Here is a 27,080-nt window from a genome sequence, read left to right as displayed (position 1 = left end):
TTATTAGACACAATCAATTGAAGAACCAGTTGCGTTCTTTTCGTGCGTATGCATTTGCTTATGTCTAGTTCAAATCAGGGTCGGTCGCGCATTGGGCACTTTACAATATATTTGTTACAGTATATTGTTTATATCTGTTGCTACATATTTATGTTTCTTTTGATTGCACATGGTAATAGGTCAAAAGTATATTTTTAATCGCAATTTTGTGTAAAAACTCCTCCTAAACGGCTGAACCGATTTTCTTTCAACTTGGTGGATAGATACCCCCAGGGTAAACCCGTGTTGTCTCGCAGACTCCCAGAAACAAAGATCGGAGGTCAAATTCTGCGTGCATGAGTACGCCCGGTATATAAACTGCATTGTATCAAGGCAAGTAGTCTAGGTCTATTCCCTGCGTCTAGGCGCGCAAGAGGGCGAAGTCGACCATATCTATGTGTGATTACCTGCACGCGACATTGGTTTTCACTGATTGACAATGAGTGGTTGTCTTTCTAATGTTAAAAATTAGTATAAAATGGACAAAACAAGAGGAAATTTTCACAATGATATTTTTATGAGTATGTTTCTGGAGTCAGTACTCCTAGTCTAGTTTTGTTCAGTGTGGGGTTTACAAAAGAATGTGGTAATGTTAACTAAAAACGGTATTTCCAGAAAATTGCATAAATTTGTTCATTTAAAATTAGTGTTAGTTGGCGACGAGATATGCAATGCAGTGGATTGCCCTCACCACGACGGAAATATCTGTGATTGCCCTCTTGTTTACAATGCAAGGTCATCAGGAAATATTGCGCAATCGGCAGCTCATCAACCTGATATACAGTCACAAGATACTGAGCGCAGTATTGTACGGGTTACGTTTACAATTTACTTTGCTATTTACTACGTGAGTTCTGCTACAACGACTGTGTGACAATGTGTTTTAGCGCTATGGACTTAGTAATGTGACATCCGGAACGGTTATTCCAATCGACTTTCTTAAGTGATTTGAGGTATCGTTGATAAAGTAAGCATGTGTTGGCATTAACACGACCAAACGCTAAGTAAAGTTCTATTAGGTCTAGCCTATTTTCATTCAGCCCCGTATCAGTATTACTTAGTTCAATTTAGACTAGGCTAAGCCTCAAGCCTAACGTTTATATTATTGTTATCAGCACTTGATTTAGTGCTGTTATTTACAAAGTTGCAATGCAGTGGACGCGAACAATACATCAGCTCCCAATGCGCAAAATAAGATACAAAACTCAAAGAGTGTCAAGGTGTGAGGTTGCTTGAAGGGTTAGGAGGGAGTGTCAAGTGGAAGCCTACTGTATACGACCTGTATAACCAGTGCTAACCAACCACTAGTATGTGCTATAGCATTTTGTTAGTCTTCCAATCTCAATTAATGACTTGCAGTTCATGAATTCTGGTACAGGACACAACGCAATGATCTGGCCAGGACGCAAGATTATTATTCCCAGCGCGGTAAAGGCCATCATTTGCATACCTCGCTTCTCATTGGCTGGGGTTCGTATACATAAGATTCATTACAATATCAACTAGCAGCTGATGCACTGAAACGCTCATCACATACCACATTTCACAAGGCCACTTTGCTACTCTCAAAGAAGAACACAGTCTAGCAGCAGAATGTACAATGGTACTGTACACGTTTGCGTAGAGTTAACTTATTTGTCGGTGTGTTATGCCACAGGTGTAGAGGGTCTCTGGTTATGTACAAATCTGTTGCTGAAAATTTAAAGAAGTTAAATCAAACCGAAACAGTTTGAAGATGATACAAAAAATCACCATATATTATAAACGTAAGACATTTTCTGTGTTCAATAACTATAATCCACAGTGGCAGTGGTACTACTAACATGTATGACTAAATACTTGGCCTATATCTTTCGTATCATATTAACTGAAAACCGTGCCAAAGGGTCATAATAAACCGTTTCAAAGGGTCATAATATTGGAAATTCAAATCAATGTCTATGCTCAAAATTAAGAGTCTATCAGTTTAAAGTGTAAAAGCATCTCAAGTAAATAGTCAACTAGAAACGGTCAACTTATACTGTAGCTGACCAATGTTTTGAAGCAGTTTTGAAGCAATCAAACGCCTGGTATATACTAATCTGCGTACATTGCCATCACAGTACTCTGTACAGCAAGTTCCTCCATCACTTCGAAGCTTCACCCTTGTCAAAACTAACTTATTAGATTTAATGGCTTTTCAGGTTTGGATCATCAACCTAAGTAATCATTACCTTCAAAGAAGGACAGTCATCTACAATGAGATGTGTACACTCACAGTCCATGGTCGCAGTATTGTTTTACAAACTTATAGATGTAAATGTACACAAACAAGTCCGTGCAAAAGCAAAGAAAAAACATTTTAACAATTTTTTTAACAAAGTTGTCTCAAGACTGCAGTCGCCAATTCATACAGAACATGTATGCGAATCACGATCCACTGCATGCACGTGTATGTCCATATACACACACACGCATAGCGTACTTTTAGCAAGAACTTCCCAATTCAGCACCAAAAGTGCAAGACCCAGCCAATGAGAAGCAAGGTATGCAAATGATGGCCTTTACCGCGCTTGGAAAAAAAATGTCGCGGCCAGGACTCGAACCTGTAATCTTTAGATCACAAGTCCACTGCCTTAACCACTTAACCACAATGCCGTTATGATTTCCCTTATGACCAAAGGATTGATTTAGTTTTGTATGGCTGATATACTACTTGATGGAGTGATGTTGACTTACATTCTATTCTCTTAAAAGATCAGACAATAAATCATCCCGCTGAAGGTTTATAGACTGACAGTACTAGGCTCTAAAGGCCTTCAAGTTGTTTCATAGCATTCCACATTTGATTCATCCAGGTCTTCAGTATTGCCCCCAAGTGTGCTAGGAAGTACAGTAATGGTCACCCATATTCAGACTTCAGCAAGCATTCACTGTCATCTGTTCATCCTTAGTGAGACATTTAATTGTCTAACTGAATATTCCTCAATGACTGGGATTAATTTGAATGATCGCGATCATCCCAGAAAGGACTTTTGTACACTTTTAGCAATCTTTGCATGTTAAAATTAGGGGCCAATACTGATGACCAAGTGATTCATTTTAATGCCTTCTCTTCAAATCCCTCAGTGTTGACTATTGACTTGCTGAAAGAGCACTGAGATCACAACAATGACTACCTCATATGATGAAGACATCGTTGAAAATAGGTTCTTTACAACTCTTCAGAATAAACACAAGCAGATCTATGAAAAAGCAACAACCAACAGATGTATGGTAAGCAATATCTTATATCAGTATAAAGATTGATACCTCCCCCACCTTCTCCATCCCTCCAACATACCTCACACTTTTCAAGTGCCCCTCAATTTCCCCTTTAAGATTTCTCCCAACCTTCCATTTTCTCCCTACTTGCCTCCACTGCCATCCCTTTATGTTTTTTAGTTGAAAAGCTTATAAATTTATATCTTTAGATGGAACCTGTGCCTCTCTCCAATTCACCACTGAACATCCAAGTAAACCATTCTCCCCCTACTGCCCCCCCCCCACACCACACACACACACATGATTCTGGAAAAACTAGGGAAATAAAGAAACCTCATTTTTTGGTCTTGAAAGTACTTGTATTGTGAAGTTAAATCTGGAAAAGCCAGGAAATTTTCCTCACTTGAGTCTTGAACACTTCTTATATGATATGACTTACGAAAGCAAAGATTTTAAGAAGTGTGAGATAAAGTTAATAGTGTAAATCAAACTGGTGACCAGTTATGGATTCATGGCTCTTTGACTGTCCCCCTTACCAAAAATTTAATCAAAGGGCTTACCATACTTTTCACAATTAGAGTCACTATAGGTAGCCTAACATTAGGTCACGATTAGTGTGTACTGTGTAGGCTTCATAGTCAAGAAAATGATGTGTTTTAGTCTGGAATAAGTCTGGAAAGTCATTTTTTGAAAAGCGTGGTATCCCCCACCCATGCACCTGACAACTTTATAAGTTTGTCACTTTGATGGTGACATGCAACTTATCAATGTCATCACATGAAACCTAATGAGACAGTTGTTATGTGAATTCCACGAGACCGAAGGTCCGCGAGACCGATTTTCCGCGAACAGATGGTCCGCGAGACCAATGGTCCGCGAGACCGATGGTTTATGGATGGTACATCGATAGCCCCGCCAGACCTAAATTTTTCACTGGTGGACTTCCCCCCTCCCCCTAACATCTGAAGAGGTAAGGAAAACGGGCGATTTAAACCAATTTAAAACACTTTTTGAACATTGTCAGTTTGTCACATTGCGTTACAAAAGTATTATTTGAAATTTGAGCAGTCTAAAGAATTTTGACTCCTTGTACTAGAATCGAAAACCTCTAACCCGTAACAGTTGACACAATTTCCTCATAATAACCAAACATCTAATTTACTTCCTATTTGTACATTTTGTAGCACAAACACACAAATCATGCCTAGTATTTGTTTCGGTCTCTCGAACTCGCGGACCTTGGTCTAGAAGGCCTTAGGTGGGATGGCCTGTAACCGTTGTTATGATGTTGGTATGTTTGATTGTCCGTGGATACACTTTGGTTTTACTCAGTTCTTTGGGATCACATAGACTTATACTAGTATTTCCTGTTGGTGGGTTTTTGGTCAAAGAATTACTGTTTCATGTTCACAAATTTCTGTTTCTCTTCAGATTTGTGTTCCAAGAACAGGCGTGTTTGTCCGTCATTCTCTCACTCAAAAAGACTTTGAAAATCACATCTTGCAAGCTGATGAAGAACATGCTGGTGTATTTACGACCCTGAACGGAAAGGTATCTTTCGTTATTCTTCTTTGATCTGTACCCCTTCAACTGGTCACAAACATGTTAAAAATGATCAGCCTTATCAAGCCATTTTAACATTTACACTCATCCCACCAAATCTAACATAGATGTTTGGTTCCTGCCAACTGTTGAGTTATTATTATCATTTAGTCTAACATGGTGACAGAGCACATGTTTAGAGCAATCTGAACAAGAGCCGAGGATATTTTGCCTTACTATCTTACACTAAGAACAGTTCCATTATATAATTAACACACTTAATAATATACATGTAGGCTGCATACAAAACAGTACTGTTTGGTGTTATGTGTTGTATATGAAATTGCTCCTCAACAGATTACTTACAGTTCTATGGCTGTTAAACTAATTAGGCTAACCATGCATAACAGCAGACATATTGGTAGCTCAACGTCTTTTTGTCGTAGACTGATTCAAATACAGAATGCAATTGGGTAATACTTCTGACATGAATACACATATAAGCCAGTTTTGGTTTCCAAATGTCATAGCTTAAAAATACTTTCGATTGATTGAAGAGATGTGTGTGAACTTATCTTGTGAAATTCTGAGCAACCAACACTTCTGTAGAACACATCAACCCAAAATTGAGTTGAAAGCCTACAGGGATGAATACACCAAAATGTTTACTTAATATATTGCTTGTAAAAATGGACTTTTACTTTCTAGCAATCCTTATGCTAATTACTGTACCGTAATTTCATCAAAGGTACAAGCAGTTGAGAAATGTCAAATTGATGTCTTATATAGAGAATATCTTTTTGAGGGGCTACTGCAGGCGCGTAGCCAAGGGGGGGGCAAAGGGGGCGACCGCCCCCCCCACGGACCTCGAGCATATTTTTTTGTACGTTTTGATGATATCGCTAGTAATTTCAAAATAGAAAATGCTTAGATGCAACTTGCAAGGCCTGGGAAGTGCCATTTCCAGCGATCTGGGAGGCATTTTCGGCCAAAATTTTCTAGTACACTTGGCGTCAAGTTATGGTGGCGTTACGCTTAGATAGATTCCAACGCCAAATCTACGGCTCTGATAATTTGCCTACAGGTTCGCCCCTCCCTTGGCAAATTCCTCGCTACGCGCCTGGGCTACTGTTATGTTAATAGAAGCACTGAACATAGTGTTCAAACATAACTGCAATATGCAACTCTGTATGTTTAAAACAATGCTATGTCAATTTATACTATAACACAACAGTACAGCAGTGTGTTACGTACATCATTACATGCATTTACATAATTAGTTAGGATCCTATCGTTATTCACAGATTGAAATATATTCTTGTTTCTCTCTGTTGTGTTTTTAGGAGTTACAGATTACTGCTGATGGTCTAGCTACCAGGAAAGGCTTTGATACAGAGAGAATTGTAAGGCTTCTGTTTTATGTATAAATACTGCATGACTGTAAAAACATCTTAAATGTTTTATGTAAATACCGAGTGACTGTCAATCACCTTATTGAGGTTTGGGTTCTAAATGTTTCCTTTAAAATAAATATCACATTACAGTAAAAAGATTGTTTGAGTGTTGGATTCTTAGCCTTCTGTTAACTTTTACTATTAATGTAATTCAATTGTGTTTTAGATTAGAGGTAACTGATAACAACTTGGAAGTACAAAACAAGTTCAATTAGCAACTCATCTACCGATTGTGATATGTCAGACCTGTTCAATCTAGTACAAATGTTCATTTTTTTCAATTTATTTATTCCAGTATAAATTTATAAATAGGATAAGAAGTACATAAAGGAAACATATAATTACAGTGATTAGTAAGAGGTCAAATTTGAAGAAAAAAAATTTAAAGTATACTAAAAATATCAATATTGAATATTAAAATACTGATCAAAATGTCTGACCAGATTGCCAACAAAATTATGTTAAATGACATGTGCTATTTAAAAACCTCTACAGGTACATACTGTATCGCTGTGATATCTTCAAGGAATTGGTGTTAATTTTTCTCTGCTTTTTTCTTCTTCTTACCTAAAGTTGAATAAAGTTATGGTTTTTGTAACTTATTGCTTTCCTTCACACAGGTCCATGTCTTATTTGAGGAAACATTTTATAATGACAGCGATGAAAGTTTTAAAGTGGCTTGCATTGACAGACTGTTGGAGGGCGGCACAGGTATGATTTCAACTGCACTGTTTATTGAATATGAAGTATATGAATAGTGTAATATGCTGTTTTTGTCTAATATGTTGAACTTGACAGACATTATTACAATTAATTCTTCTATATTTAATTTTGATCTTTCATTGTGTATATTTTCAAGATTACTTGTTCAGTAGTTGGTCATATTTCTCAAATTATGACACAGTTGATAAAACCAATGTTCTAAGTATCTTTGGATTTATATTTCCCATGGAAGCCACTACAATGTTCTGTTTACTTACTGTAACATCTACACATGAGGCACCACTAACCTAATTTTCTTGCTATATCATCTAAACATGTAAAATCTGTAAAAGCTGTTAAATACATACTGAGATATCACTTATTTTCCTGCTGTAACATCAATACATGAGGTATCACTAACCTAATTTTCTTGCTGTAACATCTAAACATGTAAAAGCTGTAAAATACATACATGAAATATCACTAAATTTCCTGCTGTAACATCAATACATGAGGTATCACTAACCTAATTTTCTTGCTGTAACATCTAAACATGTAAAAGCTGTAAAATACATACATGAGATATCACTAATTTTCCTGCTGTAACATCAATACATGAGGTATCACTAAACTCATTTTCCTGCTGTAACATCCATACATGAGGCACCACTAACCTAATTTTCTTGCTATATCATCTAAACATGTAAAATCTGTAAAAGCTGTTAAATACATACTGAGATATCACTTATTTTCCTGCTGTAACATCAATACATGAGGTATCACTAACCAAATTTTCTTGCTGTAACATCTAAACATGTAAAAGCTGTAAAATACATACATGAGATATCACTAAATTTCCTGCTGTAACATCAATACATGAGATGTCACTAACCTAATTTTCTTGCTGTAACATCTAAACATGTAAAAGCTGTAAAATACATACATGAGATATCACTAATTTTCCTGCTGTAACATCAATACATGAGGTATCACTAAACTCCTTTTCCTGCTGTAACATCCATACATGAGGTAACACAACCTACTTTTTCCTGCTCTAACATCAATAGATGAGGTAACACTAACCTAATTTTTTTGCTGTAACATCTAAACATGTAAAATCTGTAAAAACCTGTAAAATACATACATGAGATATCACTAATTTTCCTGCTGAAACATCAATACATGAGGTATCACTAAACTCATTTTCCTGCTGTAACATACATGAGGTGCCACTAACCTAATTTTCCCACTAACACCATTCTGAGGTGCCACTTACCTTATTTCCCTGCTGTCTACACAAGTCATCACTACTTCTTTATAGACTGACCTCATTTTTCCTGGTACTTCACAGATATTGTTGAAGATCCAGTTCAGACTTGCCTTGAGACTGTTGATGACTGTACTGAGTTTCTCTGGGGACATAAACGTGAGTTATGTTTGTTCGTTTGTTAATGACGTAAATTTTTCTGTGACAGAAGCCTTCACCGTCGTGTCGTAGCAGAATACCACGACTTGAAGACCAAGTCCCTTAGTTTAGTATTTAGATACATATATGAAAAATAGTTTCAAACTCTTGGCATGTGTACTCTACGACCCAAGAGCTTCAAAATATGATAAATAGATAGCATTTTTACCAATTGCTTCATTCCCAAACTCAATATGTGCCTGTCACTTGTATACAAACATTTCTTTTTCATCCAAAATTCAGTTATTTTTGGAAGACAAAAATACTCATTGGTTTATCTTGTTACAAAAGATATTATGATTTAGCTTGCAAGAGAATGAACAAATGATATTAAATTGAAATCATGTCGTGGTTTTTTTTTATTTAACAGATAGTAAAGCCTCTCAGCAGCAGGTTGATGACAAGATTCAAGCATTTCTAGACTCTCATGAGCAGTTTCAGTCAACACGAACGATTATTGACGCTAACTCTGACCTCTTCACCCGGACTATGCAAATTGCGTTGAAGGACAGCGTACTGGTAAGTAAGAATTACTTTCATTGTGCATTATTGAAGCACTCAGGATCACGTTGGTTACAAAAGGGAGTGTTGCAATCTGATTTGATAATTTCAACTAGCTTTTGGTATGTATAATTTAAATGATCATCTGAATAAAAAAGACAATTTTGATTCAGGTGAAAACAAGACAAGAATGTTATATTTTTGCTTACTTTAGAAAATATGATAGGAAGGTAAATAATTTTTTCACCTTTCAGGAAACATTGTTACACCGTGTTGTATTACTTTGCTGCATTTATGAGCTTGAAAGATGCTATCATGCCATGGTGGTATATTGTATGTATGTATGTATGTATGTATTGTATGTATTTAGATCCTCCGACAAGCAGGAACTCGCGAAGAAGCCATCAAAGCCGCAAGCTGACCGAAGTCAGTCTCTTAGATTCATATTTTAAAGTCCATGATTATGAGTTGTCAATTGTCAACAACTCTGTAACTGGTCGACATAAATTAATCTTGGAGTTACTCGATCTCCGGACGTTATAATTGAAAGGCACCAGCGTTAACCACTGAGCTAACACTCCCTAATAGTGCCTAATATTGCCAAAAGATCCTTGGTTGTTGGAATACTAGTGGATACAGGATACATTTTTTCCACGAGCTTCGCAAACAAGTTGTTTCCTAATTTTGTTTTGTATTAGCCTATCGTTTCATTTCATATGATGATAAAGACCTTTCAACTTAAAGTCAAGTGCAATCAATGCATCCATTAAAAACCAACCCATTACTTTCACTTTTGCTTTACAATGCTTTTAATATCCTGTGCACTCTGTTTGTATTAAACAGACCTATTTGTTTTATTAAACGTGTTTGTTTATTTCTACAGAGGAAGTTGGTGAGACAAAATAAAGGCCATATGGAAAACTTAAAGGTTGCCATGGAAACATACGTGATGAATGAAGTTTCTTCTAAAGTTCTTAAACAGCTAATTCAACTAATGGCCAGTGAGGTACAGTATACCACATCCCTCTTTCTCATTCCCTCCTGCACCACTCCCCCCCCCACCCACCTGCACCAGCCCCTCCTCTTTTTCCTTGTGCTTCTCTATTTGTATGCAAATTAACATTAAATATTAATTGTGATCTTACATAACATGGATGTTGTAATGCATGTCTACTTTTAGTTTGACTTAGGCTACTCTAAGTGTGTTTGTCTTGGGTGTTCAGTCAATTTGGAGAATGTTTAAAAAATTTGTATCATATTCTAACATTTTCTTGGCAGGTTTTTTATTCAGTGGGTAAATACGACAGATATTGCAATTGTACGATGGCATTACCTGAACTACATAAAATAATAATCCTTGTAGCAAATTGTAGAATAAGTATCATGACAGTCCAGGAATGATTTGATATCCTAATTTCAATCCAAGGCCAAAACTTAAAATTAATTTGTAGAGTAGAAATATGATTGTGATGCTAACAGTTACCCATAACATTCAGAGATAATTTAGTGTTTTAAATTTGATATTTTCTGGTAGATAAAATAAAGCTGTATATAACTGTGGATCCTCTATCCATATACTGTCATCATAACCTTATACCTTTGTGTCCTTATGATTATGTATCCTATATCTATACTGTCATCATAACCTTATACCTTGTGTCCTTATAATTATGTATCCTCTATCAATACTCTCATCATAGCCTTATACCTTTGTGTCATTATGATTATGTATCCTGTATCCATACTGTCATCATAACCTAATACCTTTGTGTCCTTATGATTATGTATCCTCTATCAATACTCTCATCATAGCCTTATACCTTTGTGTCATTATGATTATGTATCCTCTATCCATACTGTCATCATAACCTAATACCTTTGTGTCCTTATGATTATGTATCCTGTATCCATACTGTCATCATAACCTAATACCTTTGTGTCCTTATGATTATGTATCCTCTATTCATACTGTCATCATGACCTAATACCTTTGTGTCCTTATGATTATGTATCCTCTATCTATACTGTCATTATAACCTAATACCTTTGTGTCCTTATGATTATGTATCCTCTATCCATACTGTCATTATAACCTAATACCTTTGTGTCCTTATGATTATGTATCCTGTATCCATACTGTCATTATAACCTAATACCTTTGTGTCCTTATGATTATGTATCCTCTATCCATACTGTCATCATAACCTAATACCTTTTTGTCCTATGATTATGTATCCTCTACCTATACTCTCATCATAACCTTATACCTTTGTGTCCTAATGATTATGTATCCTCTATCCATACTGTCATAATAACATAATACCTCTTTGTCCTTATGATTAGGATTCAAAGTTGAACAAAACCACTAGAAACCTCTCGGATCTCCAAGTGAGGGACCTTCAGGTCCGACAGGAGTTTGCAGTGAACCTTCCGAGAGCCAGACGGGAACTCTCCATGCTGAATCAATACAGCACACCTCTAGAGAAGTTACACTGCTTGAGAAAAGCTGTAGCAACTATCACACAACCTGGTTATAGGGATAAACTGCAGCTGGGTGGTACAGGTTAGTATTAAAAACATATATATGCAAATTAACCATCTAATGGAACAGTGTTGGGTGATTAAAGGGTGTGAAGACTCGCGCAAAAAGGAACGTCTAATGCCGGTAATCTGACCTAGTTTCGAATGAGGTGTAACAGAAGTGTTAGACACCACCATCGATCCCAGAAAATATACACACAGCTTTCTACCGTCGGTAATTAGACACTAGTGTACAGTCAGTACATACAGCTGCGGTCAATACCCACGACACAGAGTATAAACGATACCGCAATGGACATCTCAGTTCCAGCTAAAGATAACAAGGTATCACGTTTCATTACTGTCTGCATGTTGTAGCGACAAGAAACAAACTTCACTTGCAAGCAATGGAAAGTTTACTTTATCAGATGGCGGCTCGCGGTTTGGGGCGAGTCTACAATGCCTTTAAGGAGGAATATTTCATGTCATTCATTCAAAACAGTATCCTAGCAACTAACGTTAAAAACAGAGTTAAATTGATGAGAAACGTACTGAGGTTTTATTTATATCATCAATTAAAGGTCACCAGTGACTTTTGGTGTTTCTTAGTTTGCTAGGTACGGTAATCTGAGAATCATCTTTATTTATTTATCTGCAGGTCCTGCTATGTCATCCGACGATCTTCTTCCACTTCTCATCTTTCTGGTGGTTAAATCCGAGATTCCAAACTGGTTGGCTAACTTAACATACATGCAACAGTTTAGATTCGCTAACTTTGGTCACGGAGAATTTGGGTATGTGAAGTTGTTACAAGCACAATTATTTCAAGTAACGCAAAGCACCCCCATTGAGTGATAGAAAGTAGGATATTGACTGTTTTGGTACTATTTAAATATATATTTAGTATCGGTACTACTGTGTATCTCAGCAAAATGGTATTCATATTCTGAGTAACAAAAAATGACATTTAATTCTACAAGTCATGCAATGACTTATTGAGATCACACAAAGATTCACTTTCAAATGTATATTTAATTTAATATTAGCATTTGTAGGCAACCAAAAGACATACAATGGGACCTTCCTATGATATGCTTCATATTGTTACGATTTGAACAGTGCTAGTGACTAAAGTAAACTTGTGTTTGCTCTCATTTGTACTGTGAGTGTTGTGTGTAGGATTCGTCACGTAAACCCACCTGACTATTATCTGAAGTTGGAACGTCTACCTTCAAAACTGAAGAAAAACATTATATCTTCATCATTTCTGTTCCTTTCAGATTTTATCTGGCATCATTTGAGGCAGCCATTGAGCATGTAAGGAGTGGTTCCCTCAGTGCCCTGCCCCTGGGGAGTCCTGATGGACCTCGCATGAGTATATTTGCTCGCTCGCCCAGTCAACAGGAGAGTCTGTGGCAGAGATTGGATGGCAATGACGCAGAATACACACCAAGCCTTGAACTATTCTTTAAGGTTAATCCTCTGATACCTTCTTAAAACCTGTGCAAGTCTCTCTTCCCATAGTCATTTGATCAGACACATAGTCTCATATAATACAGTGCTAAAGTAATCCAAACCATGCAAATGTCTACATGCAGTAGTACAGCTACCATACACACTGTGTGCTTTGTGTACTTATATTGCTATGTCAGACACTGTGAAGGATGACGGTAGTGATGTCATTTAAACTTGAACAAGATGCTTTAGGGAAATGTTCCTGCTCCACCCCTCCCCTTACCCTCCATTCCTTGCCCTCCACTCCCCTTGCCTTTCACTCTCCCCCCCCCCCACCTCCTTAATTAAGATGTTAAATTATTATTCAATGACTGATGAGGTGGATTTGCTGTACAATGGAAGATTTCTAACTTCACAAATACTTGATTGTAGAAAAGCATTGTTAGTTCTTGGCATTAGTTACATGATAATGGTTCCAAGTCTCAAGAAAGTTCTTGTTAATATCGACACATAAGGCATACCTACAACAGTCTCATGATATGCATTCATATGATTAAGCTTAATTTAAAGAGACTATATAACTGACCACAAAATATGCTTAAGCTTAAAATGGTCACAGTGCTTTAAAACTCACAAGACACATTGTTGATTTTGTGGTAACTGTTTTCCATGTTATCCATACCTTCATAGTTTGATTCCTGATGGTTAAATGTGACACTAGTTGAGCAAGACAGGTCTTTTCAAGCGATACTTCTTTTTTTCATCTCTTCACAATCCCTTTATAAATTTAAGTTTGATATTAAACAAGTCAGGAGAAGTTTATATTGTTATTTAATAATTTGTCAAATTACCGTCTGCTTGTGCTACTTGGTGTAAAATAGAGGTAAAACAGTAGCATTCATACAGAATAATCTTACTTGGGTGGAAACTGTATGAATAATATTAGACTACTTGTTTTAAGTTTGCCATATGACTTATGTTTTTCTGATTTATCGTTTTTGCATTTCACAGTGTGTGAGAGAAAATAATACAGAGAGGTTAGAATCGATGCTAGAGTCCGGGTTTACGGACGATCAATGGATATTGAACCAGATGTGTCATCCTCTATGCTTGTGTGATAAATGCCAAGACTTGCTGATTAGGTGAGAAGGATATACCTTGGTTTAACTTCCAAGTATCCTGTGCTCCTTCATACGGTAAAGAAAATCAGTTATACGCTGTTGTGATAGGTCTGCAAGCATCGTCAAAATACTGGCAAAATGCTTCAGGGAACTGCAGTATGCTTTCCTCTTGGTACCTTATGTGGCCAATCTTAAGTAAACAAAAATGTCCAGTTTTAATCATCTTTTTGTTTTATTTTTAAATTCATGGAACTTCTATCTTCGTCCCTGGTTCCGATGCATCAGGGACAGTAAATATTGCCATGGTCAAAAATCACAAAAGTAATTTTTTTTTTTTTTTTTTTCAATTTTCAAAACTCACAAAAGTTTTTTTTTTTTTTTTCAATTTTCAAATTTGTTAAAAATTAACAAGTAGAAGTTATTGCTTTCTCGAATCTCTCAGTACGAGAAGTGACCCAAGAGCATTGACATCATCGTCTCGTAATGACAGAGGGTACACGGCCATGCACACTGCTGCTGTCAATGGTAAGTGTCATCGTGTAATTCTTGAATCGGCTTCATCATTTGGTCATAAATTTCTGACTGTTTATCTAACACTTCAGGAGTATGCTTCAGAGCATCGATGTTGATCACACTATACAAGACACCGTCCAATATTTCTTCGGCAACTTTTAATATTTTTAGATAGTGCGTAAATACTTTTCATTCAAATGCCAGAAGTGAAAGTCTGCTGATAATGGTAATGTTCTACACACAGTGGGGACTTTTTGTATCAAACAGAATACATTATTAACTTTAACACTTGCTGACGATATTAATAAAGTTACCTTCATTCATACTTAGTAAAGATTCCTAAATCCTATTGGTCCATTCAGGTCAGCTGACCGTGGTTAATCCTGTGAGTAACGCACGGTAAAATTACAGGGCATCACTTTAATAAATCTTTGGTTATATGTAACCAAAAATGTTTTGTTTTATGATTTTTCCCCACACAAATGGTAGTGTATGAATGAACGGGGTTAATCAACGGTCTAGCGTGCATTACTCACATGATTAATGCACTCCGGGTGTTAATGCTATCGCTGGATGCACGAGGGCGGAGCCCTCGTACATCGCTTGCGTTATCCCCCGATCGTGCATTAATCCTGTGAGTAACGCACGCTAGACCGTTGATTAACCCCTTATTCATTATTTAAAACACTAAGCATCTTCTTGCCATATTAATAAGAACTTCATTTAGTTGATTTCATGGTTCAATCTAGCAAAAACTTAGAAAAAGTAATAATTCCATCAATGCTTTGATCTGTGCTGTTATATGTGAGTATCATTTTCTCGCTTAACAGATTGTCTAGGATCGATGGAAATTCTCTTGAGATATAAAGGTGACATCAATGCTACGGATTACCACGGGTCCAGTCCTCTCCACTTAGCATGTCAGAAGGGCTTTCAAGGCGTAGTGGTGAGTTTTTAGTGTTGTGCTCCCTTTCTATGTTTCCTATCTTACTATAAACCCTGATGGCTGTCATACAGGAAGTCAGGCACATAGCAAGACTTTCCTTCTGCATGTTAGAATTATATTCTTTGTGTTTTGTTTTGTTATATTTTTATTACGAATCATATATTAATTACACAGACTATATCTGTCTTGCTCAGTCTGTCTGTGAAGTTTTCTTTAATTTTCTTTTGTCAGATTTGGCTGTTGGATAAGGGTGCCCTCGTTAACCTGGAGGACAATGACGGTTACACCCCTTTGCACCTCTGCTGTGCTAACGGACATGAAGAGGTGATTGAGTCGAGGACATTCTTTCAAATCTAGAGATATTTATAGATCTGGAGATGTTCATAGATCTGGAGATATTCATTGATCTGGAGATGTTCATAGATCTAGAAATATTTATAGATCTGGAGATAGTCATAGATCTGGAGATATTTATAGATCTGGAGATATTCATAGATCTGGAGATATTCATAGATTTGGAGATATTCATAGATCTGGAGATAGTCATAGATCTGGAGATAGTCATAGATCTGGAGATATTCACAGATCTGGAGATATTCACAGATCTGGAGATATTCACAGATCTGGAGATATTCGCAGATCTGGAGATATTCGCAGATCTGGAGATATTCGCAGATCTGGAGATATTCGCAGATCTGGAGATATTCGCAGATCTGGAGATGTTCGCAGATCTGGAGATGTTCGCAGATCTGGAGATGTTCGCAGATCTGGAGATGTTCGCAGATCTGGAGATGTTCGCAGATCTGGAGATGTTCGCAGATCTGGAGATGTTCGTAGATCTGGAGATGTTCCTAGATCTGGAGATGTTCCTAGATCTGGAGATGTTCCTAGATCTGGAGATGTTCCTAGATCTGGAGATGTTCCTAGATCTGGAGATGTTCCTAGATCTGGAGATGTTCCTAGATCTGGAGATGTTCATAGATCTGGAGATATTCATAGATCTGGAGATATTCATTGATCTGGAGATATTCATAGATCTGGAGATATTCATTGATCTGGAGATATTCATAGATCTGGAGATATTCATAGATCTGGAGATATTCATAGATCTGGAGATATTCATAGATCTGGAGATATTCATAGATCTGGAGATATTCATAGATTTGGAGATAGTCATAGATCTGGAGATATTCATAGATCTGGAGATATTCATAGATCTGGAGATATTCACAGATCTGGAGATATTCACAGATCTGGAGATATTCACTGATCTGGAGATATTCATACATCTGGAGATATTCATACATCTCGAATTGTACTTGTGAATCATATGACAGGTTTACATGTGTTTAGTAATTCAGTCAGTTGGCAGGAAGCATTACACACATTGTACACATCGGGATGAAATGTTCAATATAGGGATCTATTTCTAAACTGGAAAATTGGAAGTTTGATTGTGTTGATGAATTCTCTCTTAAACAGTGTGTAGGAGGTTGCATAACATTATATGGCCTATGACCTCTCGGTTTAATGTACCTCAAGTTTAATTGACATTCATTCCTTCTTCTTCAGTGTGTGAAAGCGCTACTGTATTCTGCTTACGGGAACCAGAAGGTGGAAGTTAACGCCGCCAATACAAGAGGGGATACATCCCTCCATTTAGCAGCCAAGTGGGGATATGGTAAGTAAACAAGAAACCCTCCAGATGTATAAATTCAAGAAGAAATATTAGAAAGATAAACAAGGACAACAAATCTACAAAAACGTGCACTGTTGCATTAAACCTTGGTTTTCTTACAATATTTTGCACAAATGTGTTCAAGAACACTTTTTTCTATCTTTGCCAGAAAATATCGTAGTGTTGCTCCTGGAACATGGAGCATCACTGGAGGCTAGGAACAGGAGGAAGGAGACTCCATTGATGTGTTCTCACAATCTCAATATTGCTAAAAGACTGGTTCCACCATCAGACGAAGATACTAGGAAGGAATTAGAGGTTTGTCATGAGAAATCATATCAGTAATTGTGAAACCGGCAGAGAAGCAATTATTTTTATTTCACTGTTTAAGAAGTATTTGATTGTTGTTGTCTTTGGAACATAATTGTGTACAACCACAGCGAGAAATTCTATCCCATATCAGTACAGGTTTTTAATTATATATTACAAAATTAAGTCATGAAGTCTCAAATTTATTTGGCATTCTGGTTGTTTTACTTACATTGTAATAGCAACTTGCCTTCATTCAGTGCAACTATGATGAAAGTTAACAAGCAATCCAAATGTTTTCATCATCTGAAGTATACCAGAAAGAAAAGTCCCAAAGATTTACTTAGCATTATTAACAGATTTTTTTCTTTATTTTATTTTATTTACCACATATTTCTTCCAGGAGCCCGGTAAAGTGTTGGAGACCTTGATCTCTCGCCAAAGTAGTGGCAGCTCAGCCGGTTCTGCTGGTGCTAAGAAACATCGACGGTCCAAATCAAACAGTTCCCTTACAAACAAAAAATCTAAAGAGGTAGAGATATGTGTATTTACAGCACTCTTTTGATCTTATCGGTTGTCGCCGATTTAACGAAACGAAGACATCAGCGAGGGCTGTTCTATACCGATTGAAATTACTCTAACAATCATCAAAACAAATAAACACTGGTTGACTATGTTTTATTTTGAAAGGTTTAATTTGTCATGTAATTGATACCTTGGTATTTTTTTCAATGTACTTTACCAATATGTTCTTGTCCATCATTGAAAAATTCTCTCTAAAGGCTTTACTTTCATAAAGATGAGAAGAACAAACTACTTTCATTCCTGTTTTAGTTGGTCAGGTCAAATTCATGCTTCACCCATTATTGTGAAATTTAGTCGTCGTACAGACTTGGTTGATGTCGCTTGTTAAGTGCACCTGTCTCGGCCGTTTACAGCTAGTTGTAACCTGCTATCCTTTGAATCTCTTTCACAGGTCGAGAAGCTATTAAGATCTGTTGCCGATGGCGACATGATCATGGTCAGACATCAGCTAGGCTGGTCTAGTGATGAAGATGATGACTATGGGGAAGAGATGGAGACCTGGTCCTCGAACACAGACCTATGCCATCCTCTATGTCAGTGCAATAAATGTTCAGTTCTTCAAAAGGTTTGTTTTTATCCCTTTTCCTGAAAGGCACACTTTATGCAGAGTCACTTTAATATTTAAAATATGTGGCTGGTGTTATGATGTGTTATGATTGCAATGTGTTTCATCTTTTTCACTCAATCATCTGTAACTCAGTGTGTTGTATGTACTGCTCTTTAACACCAAATATTTATTGTGGCATCATTCTAAGAAGCATTTGTAGGCTTACTACAGTAGTATGTTCTGACAAATGTTAAATGTCAGCTTCTTTTAATGAGCTTACACATTGACTCATGAAACCTTCAATGCATGTGTATTTTTCTTACAAACAAAGCTACCATTTAAGACAAATCATGAGAGGGAATGTTTCATTGAAGTGTTCAGAAATTATTGAAGGTCGAAGAGGAAGTGGTAAGAGTTGGGGGGGGGGGGAGTTTCTTTAGTTTGGATACAGGTAGACATGGTACTCTATGATACATATCTCCGTTTTAAAGGTAGACATGGTACTCTATTATACATATCTTGGGTTTACAGGTAGACATGGTACTCTATGATACATATCTTGGCATTACAGGTAGACATGGTACTCTATGATACATATCATGGTTTTACAGGTTGACATGGTACTCTATGATACATATCTTGGTTTAGCAGGTAGACATGGTACTCTATGATACATATCTTGGCATTACAGGTAGACATGGTACTCTATGATTCAAATCTTGGGTTTACAGGTAGACATGGTACTCTGTGATACATATCTTGGTTGTACAGGTAGACATGGTACCCTATGATTTATATCTTGGTTTTGCAGGTAGACATGGTAGTCTTTGCTAAATATCTTGGTTTTACAGGTAGACATGGTACTCCCACATACATATCTTAGTTTTACAGATTGACATGGTACTCCCACATAAATATCTTGGTTTAACAGGTAGACATGGTACTCTATGATACATAATTTGGTTTTACAAGTAGACTTGGTACTCTTTTATACATATCTTGGTTTTACAGGTAGACATGGTACTCTATGATACATATCTTGGTTTTACAGGTAGACATGGTACTCAGTGATACATCTTGATTTTACAAGTAGACATGGTACTCTATGATACATATCATGGTTTTACTCTGGCATCATAAGTAATTGGTGGCAGCAAACCACTTAACTCCATCTTTTCCAAAGTGGTCTTCATGTTCAAGTTGTGTGTGAAAGGTATCATGTAGTAAGTCAAACATATGAATATCAGTGTGAACCATGAGAACTGTTTCTGACATTTACAATCCCTAGATATGTCATTTTCGTTTGTGGTTGGAAAAGGTTCATATATTTTGTGATTTTTCAGTTAAAACACAATCACATATTTCCTACTGGTAACTCTGGTGTCTTGGTTTGCATCCTTTTCATTTGCATGGGGTTTTTCCATTTTTTTTACAGAGAACTTTAATCATAATGGATTCAGGTTTAAATGTGAATTCCTGTAACACAGAAGGCTACTCGTCGCTTCACATGGCAAGCCTTCACGGCCATGCTTCATTGGTGGATTTACTTCTGCGGAGGGGTGCCGATGTTAACAGCTGGAATAACACAAGCACCCAAGGTACACCACTGCACCTTGCATGTCAATACGACCATGCCTCGGTAAGTACACCATTACACTCCATTCCTACCCCAATAATGTCACAGACTGGTGCAGATTGATCACAGGCAAGGAATTGTATGCGAGGGTGTACGGTAACAAAACTATATCCCATTTTAGTATATGCATCTGTAAATACAACACTGTGAACATCACTTCAGTTAAGGAGTGCTAGTAACATCACAAAGGCTGGTACGGATTGGTTTGCGGTCGATACATTCAAGAGAATTAGTCTACCACATGTACCTCTTCTTCTATTTGGAATTGGTGCCTAAGATTACTAAGATATATAATGGTTTAAGATAATGGTGACACTATTTTTCCTTCTGTTCTTGATTGCAAGGACTTTAAAATTGATTCTGATCTCAAAGACTGTCAATATATATCAGAAGTCTATAGAACCTTTCTCTTCTTTTTTCATTTTCTTTTTCTGTTAGGTTGTTTCAAAGTTGTTGAAGTTTGGTGCCAAGTACAATATGAGGGATACCAATGGTAATACACCCCTCCATTATTGCTGTATGAATGGCTATGTCACATCAGCATCTATTCTCATAGCGGTAAGTTCATCTGTCATAGTTAAACTGCAGGTCCTGAATAGAATCTATCTAAGAGTTTCTAAGATAGGGTTGTTTGCCAGTTTCATGAAGAGAAGGAACTCAACTTGGACCATGCCAAGATGTAGATCAGATTTGATGGTAGTGGTAGTGGCAGTGCTAATAAAAGTAGTAAAGGTAGGGATGTTGATAATGGTGGTGACTCTGATAGTGGTAGGGATGGTTGTGGTGATAGAAATAGGGTGGATATGGTGCTGACATTGGTGGTGATAGTAGTAGGGGTGGAGATGGTTCTGATAGTGGCTGTGGTAGGGATAGTGATAGTGGTAAGGATGGTTGTGCTAATAGTAGTAGGGGTAGAGATGGTGCTGACATTGGTGGTGATAGTAGTAGGGGTGGAGATGATGCTGACATTGCTGGTGATAGTAGTAGGGGTGGAGATGGTGCTGACATTGCTGGTGATAGTAGTAGGGGTGGAGATGGGGCTGACATTGGTGTCATAGTAGTAGGGGTGGAGATGGTGCTGACATTGGTGGTGATAGTAGTAGGGGTGGAGATGGTGCTGACATTGGTGGTGATAGTAGTAGGGGTGTAGTTGGTGCTGACATTGGTGGTGATAGTAGTAGGGGTGGAGATGGTGCTGACATTGGTGGTAATAGTAGTAGGGGTGGAGATGGTGCTGACATTGGTGGTGATAGTAGTAGGGGTGGAGATGGTGCTGACATTGGTGGTGATAGTAGTAGGGGTGGAGATGGTGCTGACATTGGTGGTGATAGTAGTAGGGGTGGAGATGGTGCAGCTATTGGTGGTGATAGTAGTAGGGATGGAGATGGTGCTGATAGTGCTGTGGTAGGGATAGTGGTAGTGATAGTGGTAAAGATGGTTGTTTAAATCAGTGGGGTGGGGATGGTAGTACCTTTTCTTTCGTACATAAGCTTTGGTGTTAGGTACTCAATTGAGACAATTTTTGTCTGTACTGCACTTTTATCTCTTGCTGCAAAGCACTCATACTGACAGCATGAGCAGTATGAATGTCATGTTTCCATCAGACGAATATTAGGAACTGCCCATACTGTCAGTACGAGTGCTTTGAAGCATAATATGGCAGGACAGGAAAGAGTGGTATTAGTATGATGATATTGTCCCAACTGGCCGGTTGTAATATTATTTTCTTTTTGGTCTCATTTTCAGCAAGGTGCTAACGTGGACCAGATTAATTATCGAGGTAACACACCATTGCATGAAGCTGCTAGGAGTAACCATGCCAAATTGGTCAAGATTTTAATAGAGGAAGGTGGAGCGAACCCCTTGAGCAGAAACAAGGCCCAGCTTACACCCCTACAACTAGCTCAGGTAATGTCAGGCAAATCATTGAAACTGGGGTGCAGGGGGTAGGTGGGGGGGGGAGTAGAAGTGACAAACCTTTCCTGGTTTTGTACCAATGTGAAGACTCTGACAATCCTTAGTCATTGTGGATAAGATTCAAATGATGCTTGTCCGTCAATTTCAGCTTTACATTGTATCCTTTTGATACAGTGTTTGAGCTTGTGGAAGAAAGTTTTGTACACTATGACACTAATTTAAATATTTTAATATCTGCTAGCCCCTTATTTGTCCTTTCTGAATATTTCTTTGTTAAAGTTGACTGATCATTAAAAGTTATTTGAACAGTTTCCTCCTTATCAATAATGTCACGAGACATTATTTAATGGATACGTCTGTTAGCTGTTGCTTGATACATATTCCAAATGTTTCAGTTTTCTTGCTACGTTGTTTATTTTACAGAATGATGTGGTCGCTGGTATAATAGAATCTGCCATCTCCTCACTGTTGTCCACCATGCACGAAGAAGATTCAGAGACGACCACATCAAGCAACCTCTCACAATATGAGGACAGAGATGTAACAGGAGCAACACCACCTCTAGCGAACGAGAGGCTGGCAATTCATCGAGAGAAAGATATAACAGACGAGGCTGGGGCAAGCCCTCAGAGTACATGTAAGTTAAAAATGTAGTAGGAAAGATGTAGAAAATGATTGGTCGGGGATGATTGGCGTGCCTTTTAGAGCATTCACTTTGTCAAGAAGCGACTCCTAGACTCAGTATTGTAACTATCCATGACATTAGTCAATCAAATTTCAAAAGTCAGACACCGAAACAAGTTTGTTAAGGTTTCCCAGTAGATATAATACAGTGACTCAAGTCCATGTCTTGAGTCGAGTCAGGAAAATTACCGGTTAGGACTCAACAAGACCATAACGTGTAGTGACCTTTAACAAGGCTTTGACTGGACAGACAGTTTGCCTTTAGGTAGATTAATTATAACTTACGTGTACAGATGCAAAAATCACAAAGAATATGATAGAACTACACAGTACACTGAATGCACATGATAAATACATAAACGTACTGTTTAAGAAAAGTCACCCACGATAGGGTGGCCAGGGCAGGAAAACTTAACAACTTGATCCTCTCTCAACCCCAGTCCCCTTAATCGACACTGTAACGGTGTGATCATGATGGTGTTTCGTCGAGTGAGCTATCACAAATGCCTTCTAAAAGGAATTTGTCCACTGTGTATCTGAGCTGAAAGAACAGATACTACACATGATCTTAAGCCAACAGGCTAAGAAAGGAGCTTCTGAACAACTAAAAGAGAAATGATTTTATTGTGAACAGGAGGTAAAATCTTAACTGTGTTTACAACCACACAATGCAATTTCCTTAACTCAGGACTAGAACTTTTACATAGCAGTAAAAATCCTCAGTGTTGTTTGTCTTGTTTCTGTAGGTTAGATATAATTTAAAGGTCTGCATGGCATCTTGCTTTAGATGCAATCTGTTCATTAGTTAGTGCTCTCTGACTTAGAATCAACAATAGATATCTTAGAGTCACAAGAGAGAATTGAACTGTATGAAAATGTAATACTTTAAATAATTTTTTTTTTTTTTTTCATACCATTATTGCATTGCAAGTCACTTCATTACCAGCACTGTTCAACAGTATGTCAAGAAAAACAGGGGTTCTATGCATATTCAGATTTGTCAAGATAAACAGGGCTTCTATGCATATTCAGATTTGTCAAGATAAACAGGGGGTTCTATGCATATTCAGATATGTCAAGATAAACAGGGGGTTCTATGCATATTCAGATTTGTCAAGATAAACAGGGGTTCTATACATATTCAAATTTGTCAAGATAAACAGGGGGTTCTATGCATATTCAGATATGTCAAGATAAACAGGGGGTTCTATGCATATTCAGATTTGTCAAGATGAAGAGTGTTCTATGCATATTCAGATTTGCCAAGATGAACAGGGGGTTCTATGCATATTGTTACATTTGTTGATTTGTTACATCACCAATGAGTCATATGGGATATTTCATACACTTCATCTCAAATACTTGCCAGAGTTACAAATGAAATAGTTGTCTCTCCTCTTCCAGCTTCAAAACCCAAAACCATTCCAATCGAGAGAAAGGACAGTTTACAGAAGAACCGTGCCCAGCATATGGTAAGTGGTTTCACGCATCTGAGTCTCCCATATACGTTTGTATGTCCTCTCAAGTGATTGACCTAGCCAGAATTCTATTTTGGAGGGTGAAAAATAGGAGGGGCGCAGGAGGGACTCTCTATACTTGTGGTACGATATCATTCCAAAGAAACCAGAAGAAACTGTTAAGAATATAAAGTCACAAGATGTTTCCGAGATTAATGAGTTGCTCATGTTTACTGTTAACATCGTTTTACCTCCTCTTTGTCTCTTTTGAACAGTTTGCAATTCAGCAGTTTGATAGATCCAACCTTAAACACATTGAGCTGCAAGAAAGGACACTTAAGTTAACAGATGCCCAGGGTGACAGCGACCAAGGTAGGGACTCGAACACTGTTAGACAAGAAGAAAACCAGAGTTTGACCAGTGACCCTGTAAATCCTCCAGAGCCAACAGAAAGGAGAGGAGGAAACGATGCCTTAGAATTAGACGAAGAAGTGCCATGAAATACTCGAGATGAAGAAATTCAGGGAGGGTTTCAGGGAAACAGCAGAGAGATGCAAGCGATGTATGTTAGGAAAACATGGTAATACGTTTACCATGTTGAAGGAAATGATTGATGAATGCCGCACCAGCATGGATTTCTGCAGGTTTTATTCTGTACTTCTAAAATTAGACACAGGAAGGCAAGGATGCAACTAGGTTGGCTTTTTGTTAAAACCAAGAAGCACCAGGAAGATAATGGAGGTTATTAAATCACCGAGCAGCTGAATGTCAACTTATTTATATACGTACTTTATTATACTTCAATAGTCATTAGTGTAGGGCAATGCAGTATGCGGAATGGCGGGGAATCAAGTTTTTGCTGGCAATCAGCATACAGTGTGCAGACAGATTTCTATGCATACTAGTACATGTGTTTCACATCACCAGAGGTGTAGTAACCACAATCTGACAAGTATTCTTGTGCTTGGAAATTGCTGTGATGGAACAAGAAATATCAATGTGAAAACATGATGGTGTTCTCCTCCCTCCCCTCCCCTCCCCCTCCCCTCCCTTCCCCTATCTCCCCATTCAGAAATATACTCCTACACCTCTGAGTACACATAAGGCAGAATCCTTCTGTCAACACCAACTTCACCACCCCCCTGCCTCTCCCCACCCCTGCTCCATCAATATTTTTTATTTTATTAACCACTTACATTTAAAATATGAGATGCAAGTAATATTTCATAAATTCATGCTTTTCACCAGAGCATTATTGTAGTGCAATATTAGTGTAGCCAAAAAAAAAAAGACTTTGCCATGTACATTGCAAGTGGAAGGGATCATCATTATTGATATGTTATTGTGTACTGATGATGAATAACATAGATGAATAATACAGTATGACTAGTGATATAGGGGTCAGGGATATGCTCACAGATAGGGATCAGGGGTAGGGATCAGTATTAAGGCTCAGAGACGGATCAGTTTGCATGTACATTGCAAGTGGAAGGGATCATCATTATTGTTATGTTATTGTCTACTGATGATGAATAACATAGATGACATGACTAGTGACGTAGGGATCAGCGATATGCTCACAGATAGGGATCAGGGTTATAGGGATCAGTGATAAGGTTCATAGACAGGGATCAGTTTGCATGTACATTACAAGTGGAAGGGATCATCATTATTGTTATGTTATTGTGTACTGATGATGAATAACAGAGATGTTTAATACAGTATGTCTAGTGATGTAGGGATCAGGGATATGCTCTTAGGTACGGATAAGGGAATGCTAAAGATAGGGATCAAGGAAAGGGATCAGGAATAAGGCTCATAGATAAAGTTCATGGATAAGATTGGGGATAGGTATTAGAATGGGTGAGAAAGGCTTTCAAAAGAGGCTTCTTCTGCCTAAATCATGCAGGGTCATGACACTATTTGAATTTGGTTTTGAAATGCAGCAGTCTTTCTTAGCATATTAAATATACATTGTGAAACTAATGCCTAAAGTGAACAAATTATGCCTCACTGTGAACAAATGCCTAACTGTGTGAACATGCCTAATGTGAACAAAGTTCTTTCTCATTACCATGACAACCACAGCTAGTTGATTTTAATATTTAGTAGAAATTATTCTGAATTTATGATTCCCCTTCGCCACATCAATGCACACAGGTCAACATAAACTCACTCCCATTCATAGCTTACTGCAGTATACACAGATAAAACCAATTTCAGCAGAAACAATGATTAAAATACATAATTTAAAATAACATGCAAGCTCACACTCGTTCACGGCTGATAGTATATACACTAAAAGTGACTAATTTACAAAAAAATTATAAAAGTGCAAGATCTTAAAGAATATGAATGAAAGAATGATTATAAATTACTGATATCTGAATCTTTTGTCCTTTATTGTTTTGAATATGTTCAATGTATAGAACCATTGGCTGGAAAAGTAAGGCTAAATTAAACAGCTTCATTGCGAGAGCCCTTCTTACCCCACGCACCCCAATTCCTCCATCCAATCCTTGTACTGCCAATATTGATGTATTTTACATCATACCAGGATTTTAAGATATAGGCATTTTTGTACGAAACTGATTCATTTCTATTTCATGCCATGAAAATAATAATCGGAAGGAATACATACCCCCCTCTCCTCACCCCCCTCCCCACCCCACCCAGCATCTTACTATCCTCACTGACACTGTATTGGTGCACCAATACAGTGTCAGTGAGGACAGTACGACGCCGGGTTGGATATGACGAATGCGT

General features: G+C 37.6%; 1 protein-coding gene across 2 annotated transcripts; it reads left to right on the top strand.

The window, feature by feature from the left end:
* Positions 1 to 825: 825 nt before the first annotated feature.
* Positions 826 to 26,703, top strand: LOC139965648 (ankyrin repeat domain-containing protein 27-like). Of its 2 annotated transcripts, none has more exons than XM_071968243.1 (25): positions 826 to 992; positions 3,148 to 3,294; positions 4,714 to 4,833; positions 6,168 to 6,227; positions 6,899 to 6,989; positions 8,332 to 8,406; positions 8,816 to 8,964; positions 9,830 to 9,952; positions 11,290 to 11,509; positions 12,125 to 12,260; positions 12,747 to 12,939; positions 13,933 to 14,063; positions 14,485 to 14,567; positions 15,386 to 15,501; positions 15,733 to 15,825; positions 17,074 to 17,182; positions 17,349 to 17,497; positions 17,892 to 18,020; positions 18,465 to 18,638; positions 20,056 to 20,259; positions 20,695 to 20,814; positions 22,003 to 22,164; positions 22,597 to 22,810; positions 24,262 to 24,329; positions 24,590 to 26,703. In XM_071968243.1, the coding sequence occupies exons 2-25, from the start codon at positions 3,190 to 3,192 to the stop codon at positions 24,812 to 24,814; spliced, it is 3,249 nt and encodes a 1,082-aa protein (XP_071824344.1). In that variant the 5' UTR covers positions 826 to 992; positions 3,148 to 3,189; the 3' UTR covers positions 24,815 to 26,703. The 2 variants fall into 2 exon arrangements, with proteins under 2 accessions (XP_071824344.1, XP_071824343.1); XM_071968242.1 differs by having other exon boundaries at positions 826 to 1,006.
* Positions 26,704 to 27,080: the final 377 nt, after the last annotated feature.

The sequence above is a fragment of the Apostichopus japonicus genome, chromosome 3 (genome assembly GCF_037975245.1).
Source record: "Apostichopus japonicus isolate 1M-3 chromosome 3, ASM3797524v1, whole genome shotgun sequence".
In the NCBI taxonomy this organism is placed as follows: Eukaryota; Metazoa; Echinodermata; class Holothuroidea; order Aspidochirotida; family Stichopodidae; genus Apostichopus; species Apostichopus japonicus.
The sequence above is the reverse complement of the archived record's forward strand: the minus strand, read 5'-3'. Positions and strand labels throughout refer to the sequence as shown.